The following is a 25839-nucleotide window of genomic DNA, read 5'->3' as shown; positions in this document are numbered from 1 at the left end:
GTGAGGCACGTTCACGCAGAGCCTCGTCTCACTCTTTTAGTAGTTTGCGTTGCGCACGTCACTGACGTCACCTGAATGTTTCCCAGGAAGCGATCTCTGTAATGTCAATCACAGACATATATATAATACGTAGACGTCGCATTGATCTCTGGGAGGGGGCGAGGAATGCGGGCGCCATTTTGGACCGGTCATACTAGCTGTAATATTACTGTACTGGACGAGATGCCAGAGCACTGTGCAGCATATTGCTGCTCCAACCGGCGGACCATCGCAAACAGGGCTCGGGGGATAACTTTCCACAAGTAAGATTTAACATAACGCTGTCAGTGTTCCCCTGCCTTTTCAACCCCTGTATACTGCCAGATATAACGACCGCACCGCCAGATATAACGACCGCACCGCTGGATATAATTACCATACCGCCAGATATAACGACTGCACCGCCAGATATAATTACCATACTGCCAGATATAACGACCGCACCGCCAGATATAATGACCGCACCGCCAGATATAATGACCGCACCGCCAGATATAACGACCGCACCGCCAGATATAACGACCGCACCGCCAGATATAACGACCGCACCGCCAGATATAACGACCGCACCGCCGGATATAACGACCGCACCGCCGGATATAACGACCGCGCCGCCGGATAGAACGACCGCGCCGCCGGATAGAACGACCGCGCCGCCGGATAGAACGACCGCGCCGCCGGATAGAACGACCGCGCCGCCGGATAGAACGACCGCGCCGCCAGATATAACGACCGCGCCGCCAGATATAACGACCGCACCGCCAGATATAACGACCGCACCGCCAGATATAATTACCGCACCGCCGGATAGAACGACCGCACCGCCGGATAGAACGACCGCACCGCCGGATAGAACGACCGCACCGCCGGATAGAACGACCGCACCGCCGGATAGAACGACCGCACCGCCGGATATAATGAATGGGCTGGATTATCTGCTTACTGAATACCTGCAGACCTGAATGGAGCAGAAGAGGCGAGTCCACCGTTTGCATGATGGCTCTGGAAGAGTTTGCAAGTTACCGCACTGTGAGATGACATTTTGTACATATTTTTGGTGGGGATACTCCATCATGTCACAGCAGGTCACAATGGTAGAGGCTGCAGGATATATAGTGTCACCCAGCAGGCCATCACCTGTAACCATAGACCTATACAATACCTAGACGCCGCATTGACCTCTGGGGGGCGAGAAATGCGGGCGCCATTTTAAACATAGAATATGACGGCAGTGGCCTATCTAGTCCGCCCAATTTTCTAAAATACTTTTAATTAGTCTCTTATATCTAAGATAGCCTTATGTCTATCCCACGCATGCTTAAACTCCTTCACTGTATTAACCTCTACCACTTCAGATGGAAGGCTATTTCATGCATCCACTACCCTCTCAGTAAAGTAATACTTCCTGACATTATTTTTAATCCTTTGCCCCTCTAATTTAAGACTAGGTCCTCTTGTTGTGGTAGTTTTTCTTCTTTTAAATATGGCCTCCTCCTTTACGGTGTTGATTCCCTTTATGTATTTAAATGTTTCTATCATATCCCCCCTGTCTCGTCTTTCCTCCAAGCTATACATGTTAAGATCCTTTAACCTTTCCTGGTAAGTTTTATCCTGCAATCCATGAACCAGTTTAGTAGCCCTTCTCTGAACTCTTTCTAGAGTATCAATATCCTTCTGAAGATACGGTCTCCAGTACTGCGTACAATACTCCAAGTGAGGTCTCACCAGTGTTCTGTACAATGGCATGAACACTTCCCTCTTTCTACTGCTTATACCTCTCCCTATACAACCAAACATTCGGCTAGCATTTCTTGCTGCTCTATTACATTGTCTGCCTACCTTTAAATCATCAGTAATATCACCCATAAATCCCTTTCCTCAGATGTTGAGGTTAGGACTCTATCAAATATTCTGTACTCTGCCCTTGGGTTTTTACGTCCAAGATGCATTATCTTGCACTTATCCACATTAAATGTCAGTTGCCACAACTCTGACCATTGTTCTAGTTTACCTAAATCATTTGCCATTTGGCTTATCCCTCCTGGAACATCATCCATGTTACATATGTTAGTATCATCAGAAAAAATACATACCTTACCATCAAGACCTTCTGCAATATCACTAATGAAAATATTAAAGCGAATGGGTTCAAGTACAGATCCCTGAGGTACCCCACTGGTGACAAGCCCAAGCTTCGAATATACTCCATTGACTACAACCCTCTGTTGCCTGTCACTCAGCCAGTGCCTTACCCATTCAACAATATTGGAATCCAAACTTAAAGATTGCAATTTATTGAAAAGCCTTCTATGTGCAACAGTGTCAAAAGCCTTACTGAAATCTAGGTAAGCAACGTCTTCTGCACCACCCTGATCTATTATTTTAGTTACCCAATCAAAAAAATCAATAAGATTAGTTTGGCATGATCTCCCTGAAGTAAACCAATGCTGTCTCTGATCTTGAAATCCATGTATTCTTAGATGTTCAACAATCCTATCCTTTAACATGGTTTCCATTACTTTCCCCACTACTGAAGTAAGGCTTACTGGCATATAGTTGCCCGACTCCTCCCTACTACCTTTTTTGTGAATGGGCACAACATTCGCTAACTTCCAATCTTCTGGGACTACTCCTGTTAACAATGATTGGTTAAATAAATCTGTTAATGGTTTTGCTAGAACACCACTAAGCTCTTTTAATAACTTCGGGTGTATTCCATCAGGTCCCATTGACTTATTTTGTCTTTACTTTTGACAGTTGAAATAAAACCTCTTACTCTGTAAACTCACATGTAACAAATTACTAATTTGTCCTTTTTCCTAACTGAGGTCCCTTTCCTTCATTTTCCTCTGTAAATACTGAACAAAAATATTCATTGAGGCAGTCAGCTAGACCTTTATCCTCATCTACATACCTTCCTTCTTTTGTTTTTAATCTAACTAATCCTTTTTTTAACTTTCCTTTTCTAATTTCTGCATCTAAAAAATGTTCTGTCCCCTTTTTTTTTTTTTTTTTTTTTTTTTAACTGATTGTGCTATTGTCTCTTCTGTTTGAGATTTGGAAGCTCTTATAACTTGATAGCCTCTTTCTGCCTAATTTTAGAGAGCATTCGGTCTTCCTCACTCTGGGTTTTTTTATAATTATTAAAAGCTAACTTTTAGTTTTTTTACTATTTTGGCCACATCTGCGGAGTACCACAGTGGTTTCTTGATTTTTTTTGCATTTACTGACAAGCCTAATGCAATTTTCTGTTGCCTTCAGCAGTGCAACTGTTAAATAATCCCATTTCTCCTGGACTCCATTTAAATTGCTCCAATCTGATAATGAGTCCTTTACACATATTCTAATTTTAGTAAAGTCTGTTTTTCTAAAGTCTAAAACTTTTGTTTTTGTGTGGTGTGACTCAGTCACTCTTCTTATATTAAACCACACTGACTGATCACTGGATCCTAAACTTTCACCTACAGTAATATCTGATACAAAATCTCCATTTGTTAACACTAAATCTAGTATGGCCTCTTGACGAGTTGGTTCCTCAATGACTTGTTTTAGAGACAATCACAGTAGGGAGTTTAGAATATGTGTGCTCCTGGCACAAACAGCTAATTTTGTTTTCCAATTCACATCAGGAAGATGTCATTGTCATTTTAGCTATTTCCTCAACTAGTAGATTATCTAACTCTTCTATTTGTCCTGGGGGCCTATAAATCACACTTACACAAGTTACTGTGTGATTACCAAATTCTAACGTAACCCAAACGGACTCTATGTTCGCCTCACTAACTTTTATTAGACTAGATTTTATGCTATCCTTCACATACAGGGCCACCCCTCCCCTTTCTTGCCTTCCCTGTCTTTTTCTATATAAAGAGTACCCTGGTATTGCTATGTCCCAGTCATTTTTCTCATTATACCATGTCTCCGTAACAGCGACTAAATCTACATTATCAGTTGCCATTATTGCCACAAGTTCATTGATCTTATTCTCTAAACTGCGAGCATTTGTAGACATGACTCTAAGCTTGTCATTTTTTAACACACTTGCTTAAGGCACCTTCTGCCCTTGTTTTGGGGGGCAATTGGATATAAATACATCCTAGCAAAACCTCTGAACTGCTCACTGAGAACATTTGTTCCCTTTTGAGAAAGATGCAAACCATCTTTTTTTTTGTACAGTTTATTTCCATTCCAAACAGAGCTACCATGAGAAATAAAGCCAAATCCTTGCTCCCGACACCATTCACCAAGCCACAAGTTAAAGCCCCTAATACGCATCCGCCTGTCATTCTGCGTGTTATGCACAGGCAAAACTTAAGAGAATGACAGTGTGGAAGTAACCTGCCGTATATCAATTGGGCCGGTCGTACTTCTGTAACATTACTGTACTGGACGAGAATGCCAGAGCACTGTGCAGCATATTCCTGCTCAAATCGGGGGACCATCGCAAACGGGGCTGGGTGATTACTTTTCACAAGTAAAATTTAACATAACGCTGTCAGTGTTCCCTGCTCTCTCTCACTCAATCCCTGTATAGAATTGAGCGGACGCCTGGATGTACGGGTTCGGCCGAACTTTGAAAAAAAAGTCCAGGTTCGGGCTCGAACTTGACCCCGAACCTCATTAAAGTCAATGGGGACCCAAACTTTTGGCCACAAAAATGCCTCTAAAAAAACTCCTGGAAAGGGCTGGAGAGCTGCAAAAGCAAGTCAAATGGGGGTAAGAGTAGGACAAGTGCCCTGCAAACAAATGTGGATAGGGAAATCACTTAAAATAGCGTACAAATTAAAAATACAGCTGAGCCATAAAATAGCACTAGGTGGAATCTTTGAATTTAGCTTTGGAAGAACATAAATCAAAATCTAAAGCATGGCTATCAGGAGAATCAACAGAATTATCCATTTGAGAGAGGGTTGGAGTGCAGGGTATTCTTTTATTGTTCAAACTGAGCTCAACTCCTGATGCATAGAGAAAAGGCCTTCACAAGCCTCTGCTATTGTATACATAGTTTATAATAAGTGACCCATAGGTTGAGGAGGCGGTGATCGTGGCAGTGGAGGAGGAGGATGAGGTAGCCAACACTGTATTTTAGGAGGGGTTTTTTTTTGTTTTTATTTTTTAATTGTGGTAGCCCACAACATGTTGGGGCATACAAATAAAGAAACATTTGCGGCCTGCGGTGCATTTCTTGCAGTCCTGATGCATGGAGGAAAGGCCTTCACAAGCCTCTGCTAATGTGTACCTAGTTTATACTAAGTGACCCATAGGTTGAGGAGGCGGTGACTGTGGCAGTGGAGGAGGAGGATGAGGTAGCCATATAAAAAAAAGACAACTCTGTTCCGCAGAGTAGCTGTTGACATAGTTGCGCAGGAACTTTGTTGACTCTAGAGAACCTCGGGCAAATCGCATATCCCCGTGGCGGCGACTTTGCATGCGGATGTCATCCATATCAACTTTCGATGCCAGTTTCTGCGCCTACCATGGTGACCACGGGTAATCAGGGTTCCATTACGTACAGGGACCCTGAGAAACGACTACCACATGCAAGGAAGGCAGCAGGCGCGCAAATGACCCACTCCCGACGCGGGAAGGTAGTGACGACAAATAACAATACAGGACTCTTTAGAGGCCCTGTAATTGTAATGAGTCCACTTGAAATCCTTTAACTCTGATCAATTGGAGGGAAGTCTGGTGCAGAGCCACTGACCCGTGCGTGCTGCATCTGAAACTCCACTATCGCCTGCTGCTGCTCGCAAAGTCTCAGGAGGCGGTGAGTGGGAAGGCCGAAGTTACACAGCAGCAGGGTGACAATGCCAAAAGCGCGCACATCCGCTACAGTGAATGTCACATCCTGACAGTGTCTGGGTCCTGGTCACCCAGACTGCCCACCTCACTGTGAAACTACGAATGAATCGTTAAATGTGGTACGAACCCGAACTTTGCAGTTCTGGTTCGCTCAAGTCTATTATGGATCCTTTGATCGCTACATGTATTACTTGGATAACTGGTAATTCTCAAGCTAATACATGCCGACGAGCGCTAGGGGACGGCTGCTCCGCTTTTGCACCCTGCTCCCTCTTATGCTGTGCTGGTGCCTCTGTGCCACAGCGCCTCTTCCTCCAAACTGCTCACGTCACTCGCATGACCTTAATTCCACGTGGGGTCTAGGACCTCATCATCCTCCACATCATCTTCCACCCACTCCTCAACCCTGCCCTCTTTGCCGGTATGCACACTGCAGAAAGCCACAGCAGTGGCACCTGTGTTTTTCCAGCATGTAAAGTCTGCAAAGGACATATGGAAATTGTTTTAGAATTTCCTCCAGGCAACAGTTTTCCCTATAAACTGACCTCTCAGTTTGACTTGTGAGGGTATTGCCCCAGAATTACAATATTGTTGAAGTAACTCTCAGATATGAAGTGAACACCCCAAATATACTATTTAGCGCCCCAAAAAATAAAAAAATATATTTTTAAAACTCCGATATAACCGCGGTATTTGAAGCTTCTATTTGACTCTCAGATATGAAGTGCACCCCACCCCACTAATGTACTAGTTTGCAGAATTCTTTCCTAAGCTGACCCTATCAGCGGCAACATCCTCTCCCTACGCTAATAAGATCGCATGTGCGGCGCTACACGACTCCAGCTTATATATAGAGGCTGGGTCACATGCTTCACTGGCCAATCACAGCCATGCCATTAGTAGGCATGGCTGTGATGGCTTCTAAGGGCACACGAGTCAAACGTTGATTGGCTGCCCTGCAGCCTTTGAAAGCGCGCCATTAAATCACCGAACTCCAACCCGAACATACAGTGATATGTCCGTGTTCGGGTCCGGGGTCCAAAAAACATAATGTTCGGTACGAACCCGACTTTTTCAGTTCGGGTTCGCTCAACTCTATCCCTGTATAAAGATGTCAGTGTTCCCTGCTCTCTCACTCAGTCCCTGTATAAAGCTGTCAGTGTTCACTGCTCGCTCTCTCTCTCTCACTCAGTCAGAGTAACTTATACTTTAGCTCCATTACAATTTTTAAGTAGCATGCCCAACACTGTGTATTGTATGTAACACTATGTATGATATGTAATTCACCATAACAAAAGTATACCTCATATCCACCCCACTTACTTAAAATCAAGGCAACAGAACATACTGGTTTAGAATGGTTTTCAAACAAGCTTATTCACAATTTAAACACATTTGGTTAATTATCAAAACATATGCATCAAAATAGGAGGCTTGTGGAAAAAAGTTTCTGAGAAATGTAAAGGAAGAAAATTAGCTTGAACTCTTTTGTGTAGACTCTCCTAAATCTTCCGTTTTTCATTTTGAAGGTTTCCCAAGGACAAAGATGTGAGGAAGAAGTGGGAAGTGGCTTTGAGAAGAGAAGGATTCACTGCAAGTGATTCATCAGTGCTTTGCTCTCAACATTTTAAGCAGGGTGATTTTGATAGGACGGGTCAGATTGTCAGACTCAGAGATGGTGTTATTCCATCTGTCTTCAGCTTCCCGGTTCACCTTCAAAAGGTAGGTGTATCATCATAAGGTTATTAGCAGTCATAATTTGAGATTTTCTATTATCAATCACAGGGCAGGGTGAGATACTTATCCGTATGTGTGTGTGTGTGTGTGTGTGTGTGTGTATATATATATATATATATATATATATAATATTATTATTATGCTTCTTTATTTTAGTTGGAAAAGGGCAGGTCGACATCTACCTCCAGAAGAGATGAAGAAAGCTTACCTGTGGCCTCTCAGGATTCCAAAGAAACAGCAACCTCAAAACCTCACCCTACTGATGTGAATATTTCTACTTTAAACATTATATCATAATGTTCCTGGACATATTAAAAACCTAACTTGTTTGTTGCCGCTCGTATTAAACACACTCACAAGTAAACGAATACACCAAACCATGTTCATCCCTTTTTCTACTAGGATCATAGCTATGCCTTGTCTGCTTCCCCTACCACTCTTAAGACCAGACTCAATGAAGCCTTGGCAAGAGTGGAAAGTCTGGAACGAGAGAAGAAGAATGCCATGGCCAGAGAAAAGAGGGCAAAGACCACAGTAAAGAGTCTTTTGGGGGATTTGATGAAAAAGCACCTAATTAATGAAGAACTCAAAGAGAAGCTTGAATTCTACTCCGGTACAGTTTTTTTTTATGATTGCTTATACACTAAAATTAAACTTTTCCCACAATCTCAAAGCAAAAGCTTTCAAATGAACACACCAATTGATTAAACACCGCCACCAGGTGTGCACCGTAATATATATGTCTATGGTGTGCACACACACTGACGCTTAATTGTAGACACACCAATCTGGTGTAAGCACGTTGCCTTGCAAATGAAAATATTTCCTGTGATATTTACAAGGGCCTGTGACCAGATCCAGCAAAGCGGAGAGATGTTTAGTTTTCTTTTTTATTAGATACTGAGCTGGATACGTAATTTATGTTACAGTATTAATGTAAGCACACATTACAATGGTACAGAGGCGTCATGCCCATTGAAATTGAGGGGGTACGTGACCCTTGAGATTTTTAGAGATAATTGGATTTTGCATTCATTTTAATTCATAACATTTCAGATCTTCAGATAGACTTCATGGCAAAGCAGGGCAATGAGTATACAAAGGACTACAGAGAGTTTGCGCTCACGCTCCATCTACATGGTCCAAAGGCATACAAATACCTCAGAGAGAGACTGCATTTACCCCTCCCACATCCACATACATTACAAAGGTAGGCTTAATATTGTCCAATTTAAGTTTTGGAAATTACGGATGCAAACACGTTAAATAGCTTCCTCTCAATTTTTTACAGGTGGCTGCATTCGGTGGATGCCAAGCCTGGGCTGAACAAGATGATGCTGGAGACAAGATGCCAGGGAGACCAGGCTGAATATGGATGCTCCAAGTTCAGCGGTATGTGCTCACCTACAGGATCACTTGCAGCTCCTATTTAATTCCATCAGAGCATCAGGTAGGGTTGGTGTTCTTTTATTTACAATAAATTCAGAAAATATACCAAGTGAATATCTTTGTCTTGTGAATAATGTATGTATTGTGTGCCTGTTTTCCAAACAAGGAGGCTGGAAAAACAACCCATCAGCATGCCAGTTCCAGGCCATCTTCTGCCGTCTGATGGTTCGATGTGGTGTCTCACCTGGTGAGACAGGCAATGTGGCAGCCCAAGACAACACTGTGTCCCTGTCTGCTGTGGAGATGTCCTCTGCTGAAGAGCACCTATCTTCATTCGCCAACATTTTGGCCCTTGTGTGTCACCATAATTATCTCCCTACTTGGTTTGGTGGTCTGGTGGAAAATGCTCTTGTGTACATAGCAGGGTTTGTAGTCCGGAAGATTATACGAAAACTGTCCTGTGATGTGTGCGTTGCGAGCTTGGTCAGAGATGCTGTACAATCTTCATTTGATGAGAGCTACCACCTTCTAGCCCTGAAAAACAACGGCGGCCTAGTGATTCCATCTCAAGGCACAGTGAAGGTTTGATTTTATCATATATTTTTTTTAAATCTTTGTATATTAAGGTTGCTTTGTTCTTATTTTTTCTATGTTCTGTAAGCACTGTGTAAAGACCTATATAAATATGATGTATTATTATTATCATCATAAAAGGTGCTGAGAGCTGCAGAGCGGGTGATCCACCGGGCTTCAACAATGCAGGCTCCTAAGGTGTCGACAGTCACACACGTCGTCCGGGAGGAGATTGGAACAGAGGATGTTTTTCTGCTTGGGGAACACATTGAGGAGACATAGTTTGGCATCGACAACCATCATTCTGACTTGCTGTCGTTGGTTATTTCTGTGTTTCTGAACTGCAGAAAGGGAGCACGAGAAAGAAGCTCTGTAAAACAGTCCTTTTTTCAGGGGTTTTAGTGTTTGGTTTGGGGTGGGTGGGGGCATTTTTGTGTGCATGGTGCTGGGAGTGTTATGGGCAAATGCAAATATTTAAAGATTTATATTTTTTTATATAATAAATATCTAAAAAGACAAAACTTTATTGCTTCCAAGAAAATCCTTATTTTATATTGTATTCTCAATTGTTCTCCTTTTTTATCACATTTAATTTTATCTGTCGATTGTGATACTTTTCCCTTCATAGCATGTGTATTTTTACAGTTAGGCTTTTATCCCTGCAGTGGGCATTCATTGCATAGCAAATTTCCACTCAATGAATCTGAAGTTGCATAGTCTGTCAGGGGTCCTCAAACTACGGCCACTGAGCTGATTTCTGCCCGCCAGGGTCCTGAACCCGGCCCAAGCCCTCAGGGCCACCCGATGGGCCCTGTATCTGCAATAGCGCGACCGCACGGGAGGGAGGAAAGACAGACAGGCCGCGAGGAGGGAAGAGCCACGCCGACTCCCATCAGCCACAGCCATCCTCCTGCAATAAAAGGTGAGACAAATTAGCTGTGTATGTGTGTCTGTATGTATGTATGTCAGTATGTGTGTGTGTGTGTATGTCAGTGTGTATGTGTATGTATGTCAGTGTGTGTGTGTGTATTTATGTCCTTATGCGTCAGTGTGCATAGGAGTTTGTTCATATATTTTTTTTTATATAGTCTTGCCCCAAACAGTGAAGGGGGACCATGAACTGGCCCCCTGTTTAAAAAGTTTGAGGACCCCTGGTGTATGTAAATGTGAGCTGAGTTTGTATTAAAAGGGCATTTTGTAACATTTGTAAATCTCTGGCTTAGTTTAAACAATTAGAACTGTAAAATATATGAACTAGCTTCTTAAAATTGTATTGCATCCTCCTCCTTGTCTATGAGCTAATGTTTTGTGTGTTTGGGGCAAAAGGATAACTGCTTTCATTGTTTTTCTTTACCTGTTCTGTCAGTGAGTGAACTATGTGGATATACCTGGAACATTTAAATATTGGATACAAACCTGTATATTTGTAAGTTTCCCATTGCCCTTCTATGGTGTGCAGTAATCTACATTGAATCCCCCATTTTTATAACCTTGTTTTCTGGATAGGAATGATTGGCTTTATTTGTGAGCCAACAGTCTTGCTGTAGTTTTCAAGATAGTTATGAACTGAAATCTTGCTTGCCTTTATACTTTTATTTTACAAAAAACACACATTCTTTATAGCTGTTGCTCAAAATGAGCAGCTACTGTAGTACAAGATATTGTGACCTTATTTTTCTTTTAACAATGTGGCTCCATTGCCAAAAGAAATAAATGGGAAAGTTAAAATACGCCAAACCTATATGTTTATGGTGTCCTGTATTCTAGTGGGTCATTAGCGCCAGTAGGAAGTAGCGGTCAATGCGGCGTCTAGGTATTATATGTCTATGATGTCAATTGCAAACATTAGGATCTCCTGTGTGGACCAATGTAAAAGGCAGATTTTTTTTGCACGTGACCAATATATCCAACTATAAACACTAATTTTCCCAGTAAATATTGTATATGGCTCAGGGAGGGCTAGAGGTGGGGCTGTTTATAAATAGTTTTTTTTGTGAGCTATATAATTAGTAACTGCACTTACAATGAGCGTGCACTTAAGGAAATATATAATAAATATTTCTTCATAAATAAGTATATATATTATTTGTATTTATTTTTTTGTTCATATTATAAACTGAAGTTTACCAAAACCCAAGCTATGGCACCAGAAGTACCATAACAACAGATGGAGCTCTTAACCCCTTAAGGACACAGCTTCTTGCACTTAATGACACAAGCAGTATAGAGCACTGAATCTTCATTCCTTCTCTGATGAAGTGGGGCTGACACCCACAAAACGCGTTAGACAATACCAGACCAAGCAGGATACGGACGCAGATTTTGAAACCGGCAGTAAGGGATTCTTTCTCCATTCCACCGAGAGTGAAACATCCCAAGACCTGGGGACTGATCGGCCAACAGCGTGCAGCACGCAGAGTGAGGTCTGGGACGCACGCCAACCTCACAGCCGACAGCTAGAGATCACAGTTTCAGTAACCCTGTATCCACATCCATCCTAGACGGTCCCTGCGATTAACTTGAATTAAGAACTGCATATTTGCCGGTAATACTCTTGCAATCCGTTCCTGGCTTATATATTTTTAATATTATCAATATCTCATTATATTTTTAGTGCTTTTTATCTGACTTAATAAACTTTGTATTAATTTCCTTTACCTATTTATCTAATCCTTTTTATCATTTTTAAAGTGATATTGAAATATATTTCCTTATAGAATACAGTCACATATACTGTATGTCTATTATATGGAGTTTATATCTTTGCTATAAAGTATAACATCTGGTATATACCTCGTTCTTTTTCTGTCTCTAACAGATTTAAAGACGTATACACCGTATATAACTGTGACAATATCTATTACAATACATTTTAGGAAACCGTTCCTCATACTGTTTTCCTATACCACCTATACGGTTTAAATCTTTAAGTAAAAGTATAGTATTTGGTGTGTAGCAAGTTTGACTCCGCCTCTAGCAGTTTTAAAGACATACACCCCATATATGTAAGTGCTACAGTTTCTCCTGGATCATTTGGATATACTCAAAGCCCTTCCTAGTGAATTGGCTCCTGGATCCATTGCACCTGATTCCAGGTGTCAACCAAACTAATTTACTATTTTAGGCAGATTATTGGGTGAAATTTCTGCCTGTATCCAGTCTGAGCTACTCACTATTAGTCATACTCCCTCATTCCTGTGTGTTGCAAAAGGCATACCAGACCAATTTGATTTTAACCCTAGATGGACCTGGCACCCAGACCACTTCATTGAGCTGAAGTGGTCTGGGTGCCTATAGTGGTCCATTAAGGAAAGTAGTTAAAGATAAATTAGTTTAGTTGTCATTTACAGAATATAGAATGTGTCTAGGATTTTTAAAGGGACTCTCCAGGCAGAGTTTTACTCACCAAAATGACGAAATAGGCGGGCGCGAGCAGGGAGCCTTCATGCCGCCCTCTGAAGTCCTGAGCGCACTACCGCGCATGTGCGCAGCCGCGAGCTGACTGACCCGCCTCCTCTGCTGACAGGCTGGAGAGAGAAGGCGCGCACACAGTGCCTTCTCTCTCCTGCACACGTCAGACGTATTTTAATACGTCTGACGTGTACAGGGCCTTTTTAGGGCCCTGCATGATAGGAAGTCCCTCTGGTGGCCGTCTGAGTGACGGCCACTGGAGGTATTTCTATCAATCAATGTAAACACTGTATTTCACTGTAGTCACCTGAACAACTACAGCTTAATGTAGTTGTTCAGGTATGATCTATAGCTCCCTGCAGGCAATCTAATGTAAACACTGTATTTTCAGAGAAAATACAGTGTTTATATTAGATTGCCTGCAGGGAGCTATAGATCATACCTGAACAACTACATTAAGCTGTAGTTGTTCAGGTGACTATAGTGTCCCTTTAAGTTTATTTTGGTAGTTACAGGTCACAAAACACAAGGAGTAAAATAAACTTTTAATGTGGAGCGATTTTAGAATTTGGTTTGTTTGTCTTGTAAGCTTAATAGCCATAAAAGAAAACAACATTTCCCCACAAAAGTATATATTTATATAAAGTAGACATCACAGGCTATTTACCTACGGTTATTTTGATACTTTTTACGTAGCCATTTCACCGCCATTCTCTGCTAAATATTGGTGTAAAATTTTGATTGTTTTTGGTTTTTGACATACAAACTTGTAACAAAGATCTTCTCATGTGTATTTCGTAAAGTTGGTGTGTGCTATTCCTGTACAAAACTTTATTTTGTGTTCAGCTACATCTGCTGAGTACAACGATACCCTCATTGTATATCTTTGGTACTATTTTGTGAAGCTTTAGTGCCATATAGGAGACCTGTCCATTTAAGTATTTACAGTAGAATTTGAGAGACTGATTTGATGAGCCCATGTTTCAATTTGGGGCATTATAGCAGTTTTACCGTTTCCAAAAAAAAAACACAAAGGCCTACCATTTGTAAAAGTAGACACCCCAGAGTATTTCAAAAGGCATGTTTTAAACCTTATGTGTACCTTTTTCAGGGAAAGGTGGATGTTGAAGGGGCACACTGGAGACCAAGCCATATCAGTTTTTACCAAACGTTGAATTTTGACGCTGGGCCCATGTGCAATTTCCGAGCATCTTAGCAGGTTTTTAATTCAAACTACCCCACAAAAGCCTACCATTTTTTTAAAGTAGACACCCCAGGGTATTTTAAAAGGCATATTTTAAACCTTAGTGTAAGATAATTATTTTGCTAGTTTGTACCAAGTCTAGAAGCAATTACCATTTTTTCCTGCCTTTTTGACACACATCTTTCTATATATTTTGCAATCCCCATGTGTGCTATAGCAGTATGTCACCTAATATGTTGCTCAGCTATGTCGTCTTAGTATAACAATAACCTCATGTGTACCTGTAACGGACCGCCTTGCACCCCAACCGGGTGCCTCCGCCAATCGATGCTCCTAGTGCTCACCGATGACTGACTCCAAGCACTCCACCAGACACCATCAGCACTGTAGTCCCCACTTCCAGCATTACAGCTTGTCTGGGGTCATGCCGTCCTCCACCCACCCTGGACCCAAGACCAGGATCCAGCTTCCAGTGGTTGAACCTCCTACTCCAGAGAGTATAGGAGGAACATCTCTTATGAGAGCTAGTGATTATAGCATTCCAAAGAACAAGAGCAGGGATTATAGCTGGTATAGCTTTCCCCTACAAGCACGAGAAGAGGCTCTGTGTTAAGGGGAAACAGGAACTCATTTTAATTGTGCCACACTTGGCTTTATATGACAATCCCCATGCAAGGGGCACTCCAACATGGACCTTATTGTAGACTGATTTACAAAGTCACGGACCAATAATAACAGTGTTACAATGCATGACACTCCCACACATAGCATACAATCCCTCCCCTCTGCCTGGGAGATAATTGAGTCAGATACTGTATTAACTCAATTATCTCTAGGCAGAAAAAACGCATATTTTACTAAACCCCCAAAACACAGAAACCCCCCACAAATGTTACATCCCCTGATAGCCCTGATCTGGGTGACCAACATATCCAAAACTTACCCAGATCAGTTCAGGAATTTCCTGGAAGTCTTATTTTGACAGACCGCACGCATGGTTCCATGTCCAAAACAGGTCCAGGGAATCGGTCTACTTCAGGGATTCGAAGTGCAATACAAAATACTAAACGTAGAGAGTTCATATGGCAGTTAGACTATGTCTCTCCTTCGGGAGCTTATTCTCACCAAACGCCATTTGACTCCTGTTCGAATAGCCGAACATCCGTGGAAGGTAAGTAGTGAGCAGTGTTCGTGCCATCGAGTGTCCGATTTGAGTTCCATGTACTCGCCGACCAAACACCGCTCATTGTGCTCGCGGCTTTAGATGGCTGTTGCCACGTTTTAGAATGCCGCTTTGAACCGCTTCGGGAGTTCAAAGTGCCACTTCAAACCACTTTGAGAGTTCGAAGTGCTGCTTCACAAACCGTTTATTACAGGGGCCATAGTCACAGGGCAGGAGGCTGGCAAACAGGCTCCTCCAAAAGCCAGTGGCAAGGTTACTTTCGCCACAGTACCTTTTTCAGGGATAGGTGGATGTTGTAGGGGCACATTTGAAACACACCAATTTCATATTTTTCAAAAGTGGATGTTGGGCCTAAGTCTCATTTTAGCAGCTCATGATTGCAAATTACCTCTCAAAAGCCACATCTATTTTTAAAGGAAACTATAGTCACCTAAATTACTTAAGCTAAATAAAGCAGTTTTAGTGTATAGATCATTCCCTTGAAATTTCACTGCTCAATTCACTGTCATTTAGGAGTTAAATCACGTTGTTTCTGTTTATGCAGCCCTAGCCATACCTCCCCTGGCTATGATTGACAGAGCCTGCATGAAAAAAAAAAACTGGTTTCACTTTCAAACAGATGTAATTTACCTTAAATAATTGTATCTCAATCTCCAAATTGAACTTTAATCACATACAGGAGGCTCGTGCAGGGTCTAGCAAGCTATTAACATAGCAGGGGATAAGAAAATCTTAATTAAACAGAGCTTGCAATAAAGAAAGCCTAAATAGGGCTCTCTTTACAGGAAGTGTTTATAGAAGGTTGTGCAAGTCACATGCAGGGAGGTGTGACTAGGGTTCATAAACAAAGGGATTTAACTCCTAAATGGCAGAGGATTGAGCAGTGAGGCTGCAGGGGCATGTTCTATACACCAAAACTGCTTCATTAAGCTAAAGTTGTTCAGGTGACTATAGTGTCCCTTTAAATATAAGCAGCTCATCAATTCAAATTATGAACAAGTGCATACTATTTGCTGTAAAAGGGGGAATATTTAGCTTATCAGGGATAGCGGTTTACGGAACCAACAGAGTCAGGTGGGACTTCCTGGACATCACACTACAGGCTTTTGGTTTAAATGGAAATATTAAATGTTCTATTATGCCCTTATATACCTCACCAACTGCTAAGGTGGTAGGGGGGTGGATTTTCCTCTGAATGGTTCCAATTAAAGAATGGGACCAGACAAGGGTGCCTCACCACTTCTATATCTTATGGTTATTGAACCTCTGGCAAAAGCAATAAGAGCCAACAATCGAATAAAAGGACTGCATATACCAAACGATAGTGTCAAATTAACAATGTATGCAGACAACATTGTTCTTACCCTGAGTGACCCTATAAGTTCTAGGAGTGAGTTGATACTTCTTATGGAAGAGTTTTCAAGTCTCTCGGGTTATAAATTGAATTTAGACAAATCGGTTGCACTGCCGCTTAATTTGCCTTGGCATGTCATCAAAGACTTAAAGCAGGCTTTTGGCTTCACTTTCCGGGAATCATTTAGCTGTTTAGGGATTGAAATCACGAGGGAGCCCTTGAAAATAATGGAAATTAACTTCATGTCGCTACTAAAGGATACTGGTAAAAAAAAAATGAAATACTGAAGTTTCATGGTGGGGGGAAGAATAAATACGGTTAGATCATACATTTTCCAAAAGTGGATTTACTTGTTTCGAATGGTCCCTCTAGAATGTTAAAAGATTTCTCTACACTAGATGAAGAATAAAATTTAGGAAGCGGAGAAATCTTTACCTTAGAATAAAGGTTTTTTTACATAAACATCTAGCACTCAAAACAGATAAATTGAATATTCTGGAAAAATGTATGACAAAAACAACATTAACTAAGTTAATAGTGGGATGCATGGATTTGATTAGTAATGATACCGAGGTATACATGAAACCCACTTTAAATAAATGGGAAAAAGATCTAACTATTCAACTTTCCCATAAAGACTGGCTAAATTCATGGAAGGTGGTATGCAAAAACATTCACTGTCTTAACTTATTGGAGTGTCACTTTAAACTCCTAAATCGTTGGTACTTAGTCCCAAGCAGAATATCTAAATACGTCCCAGATAAAGAAAACAGATGTTGGAGATGCAAATACCATATAGAAGACTTTATTCATATATGGTGGGAGTGCTTCCCTATCAAACTTTTTGGGATATGATTGAAAGTAAGATCTTAACAATAACTAGTACTTCCTTTACTTTCGGTGCTGACCTTGCTTTATTACGGCTTAATGTAAAACAACACTTTGGTAGTTATACTCATTTAGTTACTCATATACTGGTAGCTGCAAAAATTATGATAGCTAGAGATTGGAAAGTATCGGATACCCCTATCTGGCTTATGGTGAAGAAGCAAATTAAATACCAACTAAAGATGGAAGGAGGCATTACGCGAGATTCATACGACAAGATGAATGTATGGTTAACACAAATAGAACAAGTTTAGAGGACACTTGCTTTAAAGATTCTCTCTCCCAGTTATGAAAACAATGTCTAGTGTATGTGTTTAGCTTGTAGTGAAGGCAAGATTGTTAAGGTTCTCCAGGAACTCCCCTCCCTGAATAGGGCCTAACCCAATATCAGATGATACAGCTTGGTCATCTTGTGGTGTCACGTATGTCCTATGTTAGTGTTGTACTTTGTCTGCGTGTATATTTCTTGCAAAATGGATGTAATGTATTTTCTACTGATTTATCAATGCTATACATGTTGTGACAAACTTATTTCCCTGTGTGTGTTTGTCCAGGATCGTTTGGCAACTGCACAGCCCTCTAAGTTAAGGAAGCCAGGCCAAGACAAAGTCCAGTTTCAAAGGACCCTGGCCTATTTATTTTCTGTTGTTAAGAAGTAGCAGAATACAACAGGATACAACAAGCAGCAAACCTTCTTTCAAGCCCTCTCCCAAAGGAATAACCCAGATATTTTGCTTCACTGTGTCTGGTATGTTTACTTCAAGTTCACCATCAGTCCTATTCGTGACAATTGAAGTAGTTAAGACCTCTCTGTCCTTCCAGGGTTTTAGTAAATGTATATGATATATTTGCTCAAGTTTTCTCCTATTGTGCTGTCTCACTTTATAATTAACGTCCTCAACTTGTTCAATAACCTCATAGGGGCCATGCCAAGATGCTAGAAATGTATTTTCTACTGTAGGAACCAAAACAAGTACCCTGTCTCCTGGGTGAAAAACTCTCATTCTGGTATTTCTGATATAACTGTTTTTCCTGGGCTTTCTGCATATGTTCTTTAACTATTGGCATGATAGCCGCCATCCTATCTTGCATTTGAGCTATGTGCTCAATTACACTACCGTACGGATTGGATTTGTGTTCCCAGGTTTCTTTTGCTATATCTAGCAGACCTCTGGGATGATGGGCATATAGAAGTTTAAAAGGAGAGAAGCCCGTAGAAGCTTGTGGCACCTCCCTTATGGAGAACATTAGATAGGGTAGCAAGCAATCCCAATTCTTACCATCCTTGTCCATTACTTTCCTTAACATACTTTTTAAGGTCTTGTTCAACTGTTCTACCAGTCCGTCTGTCTGGGGATAATAGACTCTACAAGGATTTCGTTCCCTGCATTGTCTGGACGACAGACGACAGATTTGTATTGATGGGCCTTTTTACATCTTTTATGCTGTAACCATTAAACCAATTTATACTTTTTCAAACAGTGCTATACTATGTTATCTTTCATCTCTTGCATGTAATGTCCATTCTTTCAACAACGAGGGATCCATGAGAATCTACATATTTTGATGGGCTTGAAAACAACCTCAATCTTGTGAGTGTGACATATAAACAAGGGGCATTTCATTATATTAACGTTAATCCCCTATGAGCGTACTTTCTTTTGTATTTTTTAGGTATAGGTATATCTTGCTTTGTTTCTGTGTATATTGAGGATTAGGAGAAATCCTTTTGTTATACCTTACCAAACTAAGGGAAGTAATTATCCTTTTATATATCTTTCACATACTGCACTTGGGTGGTCTAAACTTGCATTTTTCTATAGAGGTCCAAAGATGTTCGATTTATAGTAGTTTGCATAACTCCTTCATAACTTTAGACATAAATGGTGTACCCTGATCTGTCAAAATTTCTTTTAGTATGCCCACCCAGCTAAACATGAGCATGAGTTATTTCGCTATTGTCTTTGCAGACGTGTTACGTAGGGGCACTGCTTCCGGGTACTTGGTAGCATAATCCAAAACCACCAATATATACTGATGCCCCCTTGCAAACTTTACCAGAGGACCTACCAGGTCCATTGCAATCCTCTCAAAAGGTATTTCTATTATAGGCAATGGTACAAGAGGACTGCGGTATGCCTTAAAAGGGGCGGTTTGCTGGCATTCAGGACAAGAAGAACAATAATTTGCAACTGAAGCAAATACCCAAGGCCAATAAAACCTCTGTAAGACTCTTTCTTTTGTCTTTTCTATGCCTAAATGTCCCCCCAGTATATGGCTGTGTGCAAGATTTAGGACTGTATGTCTGAAGGGCTTAGGAACAAGTAGTTGCTTTACAACATCCCTCCCCTTTCTCTCCACTCTATAAATCAAATCATTATGTACCTCAAACTAAGGATAAGAAGGGGCTCTATCTAGTTGAACTGGATCATCATTAGAAACCTGGATATTTTTACGGGCCTCTGCAAGAGTGGGGTCTTCCCATTGTGCTTTCCTGAAGTTAACAGGACTGACTTCTAATTCAGGCAAGTTAATGCCTTGATCCTGATCGATATCGGACTCCTGATTATCGTGGCCCTGGTCATCTTCTATTAAAGCTGGCATGTGATGTGAGGCTTCAGCCTTCTCTGTTCTTATACCTAGTCCTTCCCATTCTATGTCAGAAAAAGGAAACACATTTCCAGAATCATCATCATTTGCTATACAATCATGGGCTACTTTTCCTGGAGACCCCCACAAGTCTAAAAATTGGGGGAAATCCCTTCCCAACACCACGTCATAAGCCAATTTATCCACCACCCCCGCTCTATGATTCACAGTACCAAAAAGGCTTTCAAATTTCAGCGAAACTGTAGGATATTCACATTTGTCACGATGAACACAAATAATACCAATTTTCTGAAATGCATCAACATCGGCTTCAGATACAAGGCATTTTGTTATCAATGTAGCCATACTTCTGGAGTCTAATAGAACTCTAACCTCTTCCCATTCACCTTTATAGAACATATCTGCGGATTGTGACTACAGTTGGCTACAGCAGATTCCATATAATTCAGCAGACAAGACAATTGTACATCCTGATTAATCATATTGCATTGCATAGGTTCATCAATCAAGGGACAGTCTCTAGCTTTATGTCCAAGTTCATTACACCGTAAACATTTAATATTATAATCTGTCCCCCACCTCGACCCTTTTCCAGGATTAACATTTCTAGGCATAAGCGTATGGGGTATCTGAGAATATGTCTCTTGTTCCTCCGTGTCTCTGAAACCTTGAGAAATCTTACCAGGTCTTTCAGCAGCTGGAGTCTTAACTCTCTGCATAGACTTTGTTTTGTTAAGCCACTGTCTGTCATCCGCAGCAACATATCTTTCCACCAAACTAATTAACTCATCGGCTGATTGTGGATCACTCTGACTGACCCATCGACGCAGTGAATCTGTCCATCACAAGAAGTTCTATAATGTGGCTTGCCATATTTATTTCTGGTTGTAGCCACTTTCTAGCAAGATGTATCAGGTCAAACATCTGGGAGCAGATAGGTTTCTCTTGGTCGAAAGTCCAGGCATGAAATCTTTGGGGACGAACTGCCATAGTGTCACGTATTCATCCGCTTATAATAATGTGATTAATGGAATTTACTGTTCAGACAGGAAAAGTTGTGCCGAACGATATTACTGTCCTGACAGGAAAAGTTGTGCCGAGCAGCAATCAAATCCACAGGAGGGCTGAGCAGCAATTATGCAAATGGAACCTGGTAACTACCTTTGGGGTCAAATGCCGATTACAGCCTATCAGATCCAGAGGAGGGGTATCTAGGCCCAGTTCTCATCCTGCTCAGTGCCCTGTCATGGTTTCCCTTGTGGTTGTCCAAGAGCGCGTTATTGATTCTGGTAATTCTGTTTATTTGACTTTGGCATTGTTTTTGACTTCCCTGTTTTCTGGCATCCCGGACCCCTGGCTTTTCCTTATCGTTGTGTCTCTTTCTGTATCCCTTGACCTTGGCTATTCCTGACTATTCTTTGGTACATTAGTCCGGCCATTGTAAGTTCTGGTATACGTTACCCATCAGTCCTCTGTGTTACACAATTCTACGTGCTGGATCATACTGTAATCCTGACACATAGTCACACCAAGTCGTGCAAGGATCTCAGCCTTCAGTTTGGAGTACACCCCTGCCTGCGTTCGTTCCAGGTCATAGAAAGCCTTCTGGGGTTCTCCAATAAGAAAAGGTGCCAGTATGCTTGCCCACTCACTCACTGGCCACTCTTCTCTCTTAGCTGTCCTCTCAAAAGCTAGAAGGTATGCTTCCACATCATCTGTAGGTGTCATCTTCTGCAGGTAATGGCTGGCTCTGATCATCTTAACCTCGGACTGCGTCCCATCCGAAACTCTGGTCAGTCCCTTGGTCAAAGCCTGTATCTCCTTCTGTATCATTCTGAAGGCCTGATGTTGCTCCTCCCTGAGCAGGCGGTTTGCCTCAGCTTGGGCTCCCACAACCTGCTGGATCATGGCATCTCTGTTGGCTTTTTGCGTGATTACCAGTTGCTGTAGGGCTGCAATATTTTCCTGTTGTGCCGCTGTTGCCTGTTGCTGTACAGCTGTAGCCTCCAGCTGTACGGCTGTAGCCTTTTGCTGTGCCGCTGTAGTTTGCAACAAAACTTTCACAACTTCCTCCATATTCCTCCAGGCTTGCTTGGCTCCCAGTTAATACCCACAGGCTTCATCAGTGCAATGCCCGCATTCTCCACCATATGTGACAAACTTACTTTCCTGTTTGTGTTTGTCCAGGATCTTTTGGAAACTGCACAGCCCTCTAGGGTAAGGAAGCCAGGCCAAGACAAAGTCCAGTTTCAAAGGCCTCTGGCCTGTATATTTTCTGTTGTTAATAAGTAGCAGGATACAACAGAATACAACAAGCAGCAAACCTTCTTCTCCTCAAAACACTTCCCTCACTCCACCCTGCTTTAACTGCAGTTATAAAGCTGCTCACAGCCCCTACAGGCTAATGACCTCGTTAGGCAGTGAGCCAGAACTCCTTGCCCACCCTGCTCTTCCGAATACACCACCCCAGGGACCCAAATAACAACAGAGAAAAAAAAATACTTTTAAACTTAACTTTCCCTGGGGCTGCATGTGCTTAACCACATGTCAGGATAGTGGCTGCGCAAAAGTCTTGGTGCCAGATATACACCCTTGACCACCATCCCTAACACTCTGTCACAATGTATAGAAACTGTAACAACTGTTATTGAAGGATTACTGTACAAGTCTTGTGGAAAGAGCTGTAGATAAAAAAGAAAGAATAAACATTAAACATTAAAAATTTTTTTTATAAAACATAGCACACCTGCTATGGTTATCTAAGGAATAACGTCCAATGACACCAGACTCTCCATCGACTAGGAAAATGGGGGGGGGGGGGTGAAGAGTCACACAGAGGGCTGAGAGGGGAGGAGAGGCACGCAGAGGGCAGAGGGGGAGGAGAGACACACAGAGGGCTGCTGGGGAGAGGCACACAGAAGGCTGAAAGGGGGAAGAGAGGCATGCAGAGTGCTAAAAAGGGGAAGAGACCCACAAAGGTACTGGGGGACAAAGAGATACACAGAGAACGGGGGAGGGGGGAAGAGAAACAAAGAGGGAATGGGGTAAACAGAGACACACAGATTGGCTGGGGGTAAAAATAGACATGCAGAATGCTTGGAGGGAAAAAGAGACACACAGAGGGACTGCTGGAAATAGAGATAAAAAGAGGGGCTGGGGAGAAGAAAGAAACAAAAAGGGGCTGTGGGGCAAAGAGACACGGAGAACAGGGGAAAAAAAAAGGGTCTGGGGATAAAAAGAGACACTTATAAGAAGGAGAAGAGAAACATAAAAAAAGGCTGGAAGACACACAAACGGAGGGGCAGGGTGGAATAAATACACAGAGGGGCTGGGGGGAAGAGACACACAAATTAGTTACTGCAGAAAGAGAGACACAAATAGGCTGGGAGAAGAAAGAGACACACAAAGTTGGTTGGCAATTTTTGCTTTTGGCGGGGATGCAAGTAGTTGGTCTCACCTAGGGTGCAAAATAGTCTTGACCTGACCTGACCTCTCCAAGGTCCCTGCATGGACCACTATTTTCTTATTCTCTCTTTAATTTCTTATCTGCCTCTTCATCTGTATTTTGGGGTCTTTTGCGTTTGTTCAATTCACATTTTTACCTGATTCCTCCATACACTTGAAACTATTGCATGGGTTATTATGCTAACCAACTGATTCTTAACTACTTTGCACTGATTCCAAGTTGCACTGCTTATCTCCGTATCGCTAAGCTATGTTTGTGTATGTACAACCTGTGTCTCTTCTTCTTGCAAACATTTTCCATAAAAATATACATTGAAAAAAATAATTTAAATGTCTGTATTGTGATTTACTGGTACATAAATACTTGAGCTTCCCAGGCAACTCATTAACTCTCACATGGTTGCTTTCTGTGGGAAAATAGTCTGGACCACGTAAATCACATTAACTGTCCTGCATTCCTCTTGAAATAAATTAAAGAGACCTGCACACCAGGAAATTGGTAATATGATAAAGGAAGCTGATAGCTTTGTCAGGAGTTGGTATCACTACATTGACTTTTGTTTGTTAGCAAAACCTCAATGTAACGTAACACTTTCTTGCCAACACCCCACAAGCAGACATATGCAGTGAATGGAGGGAGAAGAGGTGACGGTGATATACTTGTCTAAGTTATCCTTTATAAGCACTTCCATTTTCTCTTTGTCCACTGGCCAACAAAGGTACAAAATCCTTTTTTCTCCCACATTTGATTTTCAAAGAAGTGACAGTGCTACTTTAATAGAGGCTCTATTGCCGTGGAAAACCCCATTACATAAATATTATATTATTGTGACAAAAAGGTGAGCCCCCCTTTAACAAGAGCCACCGACAGATTTGCAAGTAGGCCGAGTGTGCAATATCCTGTGTAGAAATGTGAATTTGTATTATTATTATTTTTCAATATGTTTTATATGTTTTGTTTTAATTTTGCTACAAGATAAGGTGCTTTAAGGGACTGGATCGTTCCTTTAAATGTTTAGTAGCATGTTATCACATATTGCATACCCAGGCTGGGTTGGTGTAAATACAAAGACAAACCGAAGAGGGCTATATTAAAGGACCAAATCACACCCCAAGCTGAAGTGCTTTATGGGTGAGAAGTAGCCTAGTTTGACTCCAGTCTATAAAAGTGTTGATTTCTATCAAACAGCCAGGGAGGTTTGAGGATTCTTTCCATTAGCTACCCTGAGCTAACGGAAGTGGCAGGCACTAGACATGTGCAATTTGTTTCGGTCCGAATGTAAATTCGGACGAATTTCGTGCAATTCGGACATTAGGGTACTTGCCGAAGTTCCGAAGCACAGTATTGCTACTGTTTTGCTAATGTACTTACCCAGTGGAAGAATGAAGAATGTTACGCTGTATACAAGTCTAAATAAAAAGTATAAAAACATAGCCAGGATTCAGCTGTAAGCATTTGCAACACTTACAACAATCAAGTAACACACATTCAAATAAAATGTAAGTTACTTAGCCAGTCAATGGAATGACAGGAATGAATACGTAGATAACTCCCTAATTCCCATGGTATTAGGGGTTATCTACTAAAAGGCTGAAAGACCTACCGTATATACTCGAGTATAAGCCGAGTTTTTCAGCCCATTTTTTGGGCTGAAAAACCCCAACTCGGCTTATACTCGAGTCAAGGTCTGTATTATGGCAATTTGCATTGCCATAATACAGACCGGGGGAGAGGGGGGCTGGCAGAGCTGTACTTACCTGTTCTGCAGCTCCTGTCAGCTCTCTCCTCCTCCGCGCCGTCCGTTCAGCACCTCGGTCAGCTCCCAGTGTAAGTCTCGCGAGAGCCGCGGCTCTCGCGAGACTTACAGTGTGAGCTGATAGAAGGAGCTGCACGGACGGCGCAGAGGAGGAGAGAGCTGACAGGAGCTGCAGAACAGGTAAGTACAGCTCTGCCAGCCCCCCTCTCCCCCCCACTGAACTGCCACTGGACCACCAGGGAAGGAGAGCCCCCCTCCCTGCCATGTATCAAGCAGGGAGGGGGGGCGAAAAATAAATATAAATAAAATAAGAAATAATAATTAAAAAAAAATAATAATAATAAAAAAAATAATAATAAAAAAAAGGGGGGTATAAGGACCACTGTGGGAGGGGGGGGGGTATAAGGACCACTATGGGAGGGAGGGG

General features: G+C 41.8%; 1 protein-coding gene across 1 annotated transcript; it reads left to right on the top strand.

The window, feature by feature from the left end:
- Nucleotides 1–219: 219 nt before the first annotated feature.
- LOC134573574 (THAP domain-containing protein 6-like) lies at nucleotides 220–9875 on the top strand. The gene is made up of 8 exons (XM_063433355.1): nucleotides 220–302; nucleotides 7371–7563; nucleotides 7735–7842; nucleotides 7981–8191; nucleotides 8635–8788; nucleotides 8870–9028; nucleotides 9134–9549; nucleotides 9682–9875. The coding sequence occupies exons 1-6, from the start codon at nucleotides 223–225 to the stop codon at nucleotides 9009–9011; spliced, it is 888 nt and encodes a 295-aa protein (XP_063289425.1). The 5' UTR covers nucleotides 220–222; the 3' UTR covers nucleotides 9012–9028; nucleotides 9134–9549; nucleotides 9682–9875.
- The last annotated feature ends 15964 nt before the right edge of the window (nucleotides 9876–25839 follow it).

This window comes from Pelobates fuscus, chromosome 9 (assembly GCF_036172605.1).
Source record: "Pelobates fuscus isolate aPelFus1 chromosome 9, aPelFus1.pri, whole genome shotgun sequence".
Classification (NCBI taxonomy): Eukaryota; Metazoa; Chordata; class Amphibia; order Anura; family Pelobatidae; genus Pelobates; species Pelobates fuscus.
Note: the sequence above shows the minus strand (reverse complement) of the source record. Positions and strands in the feature narration are given on the sequence as shown.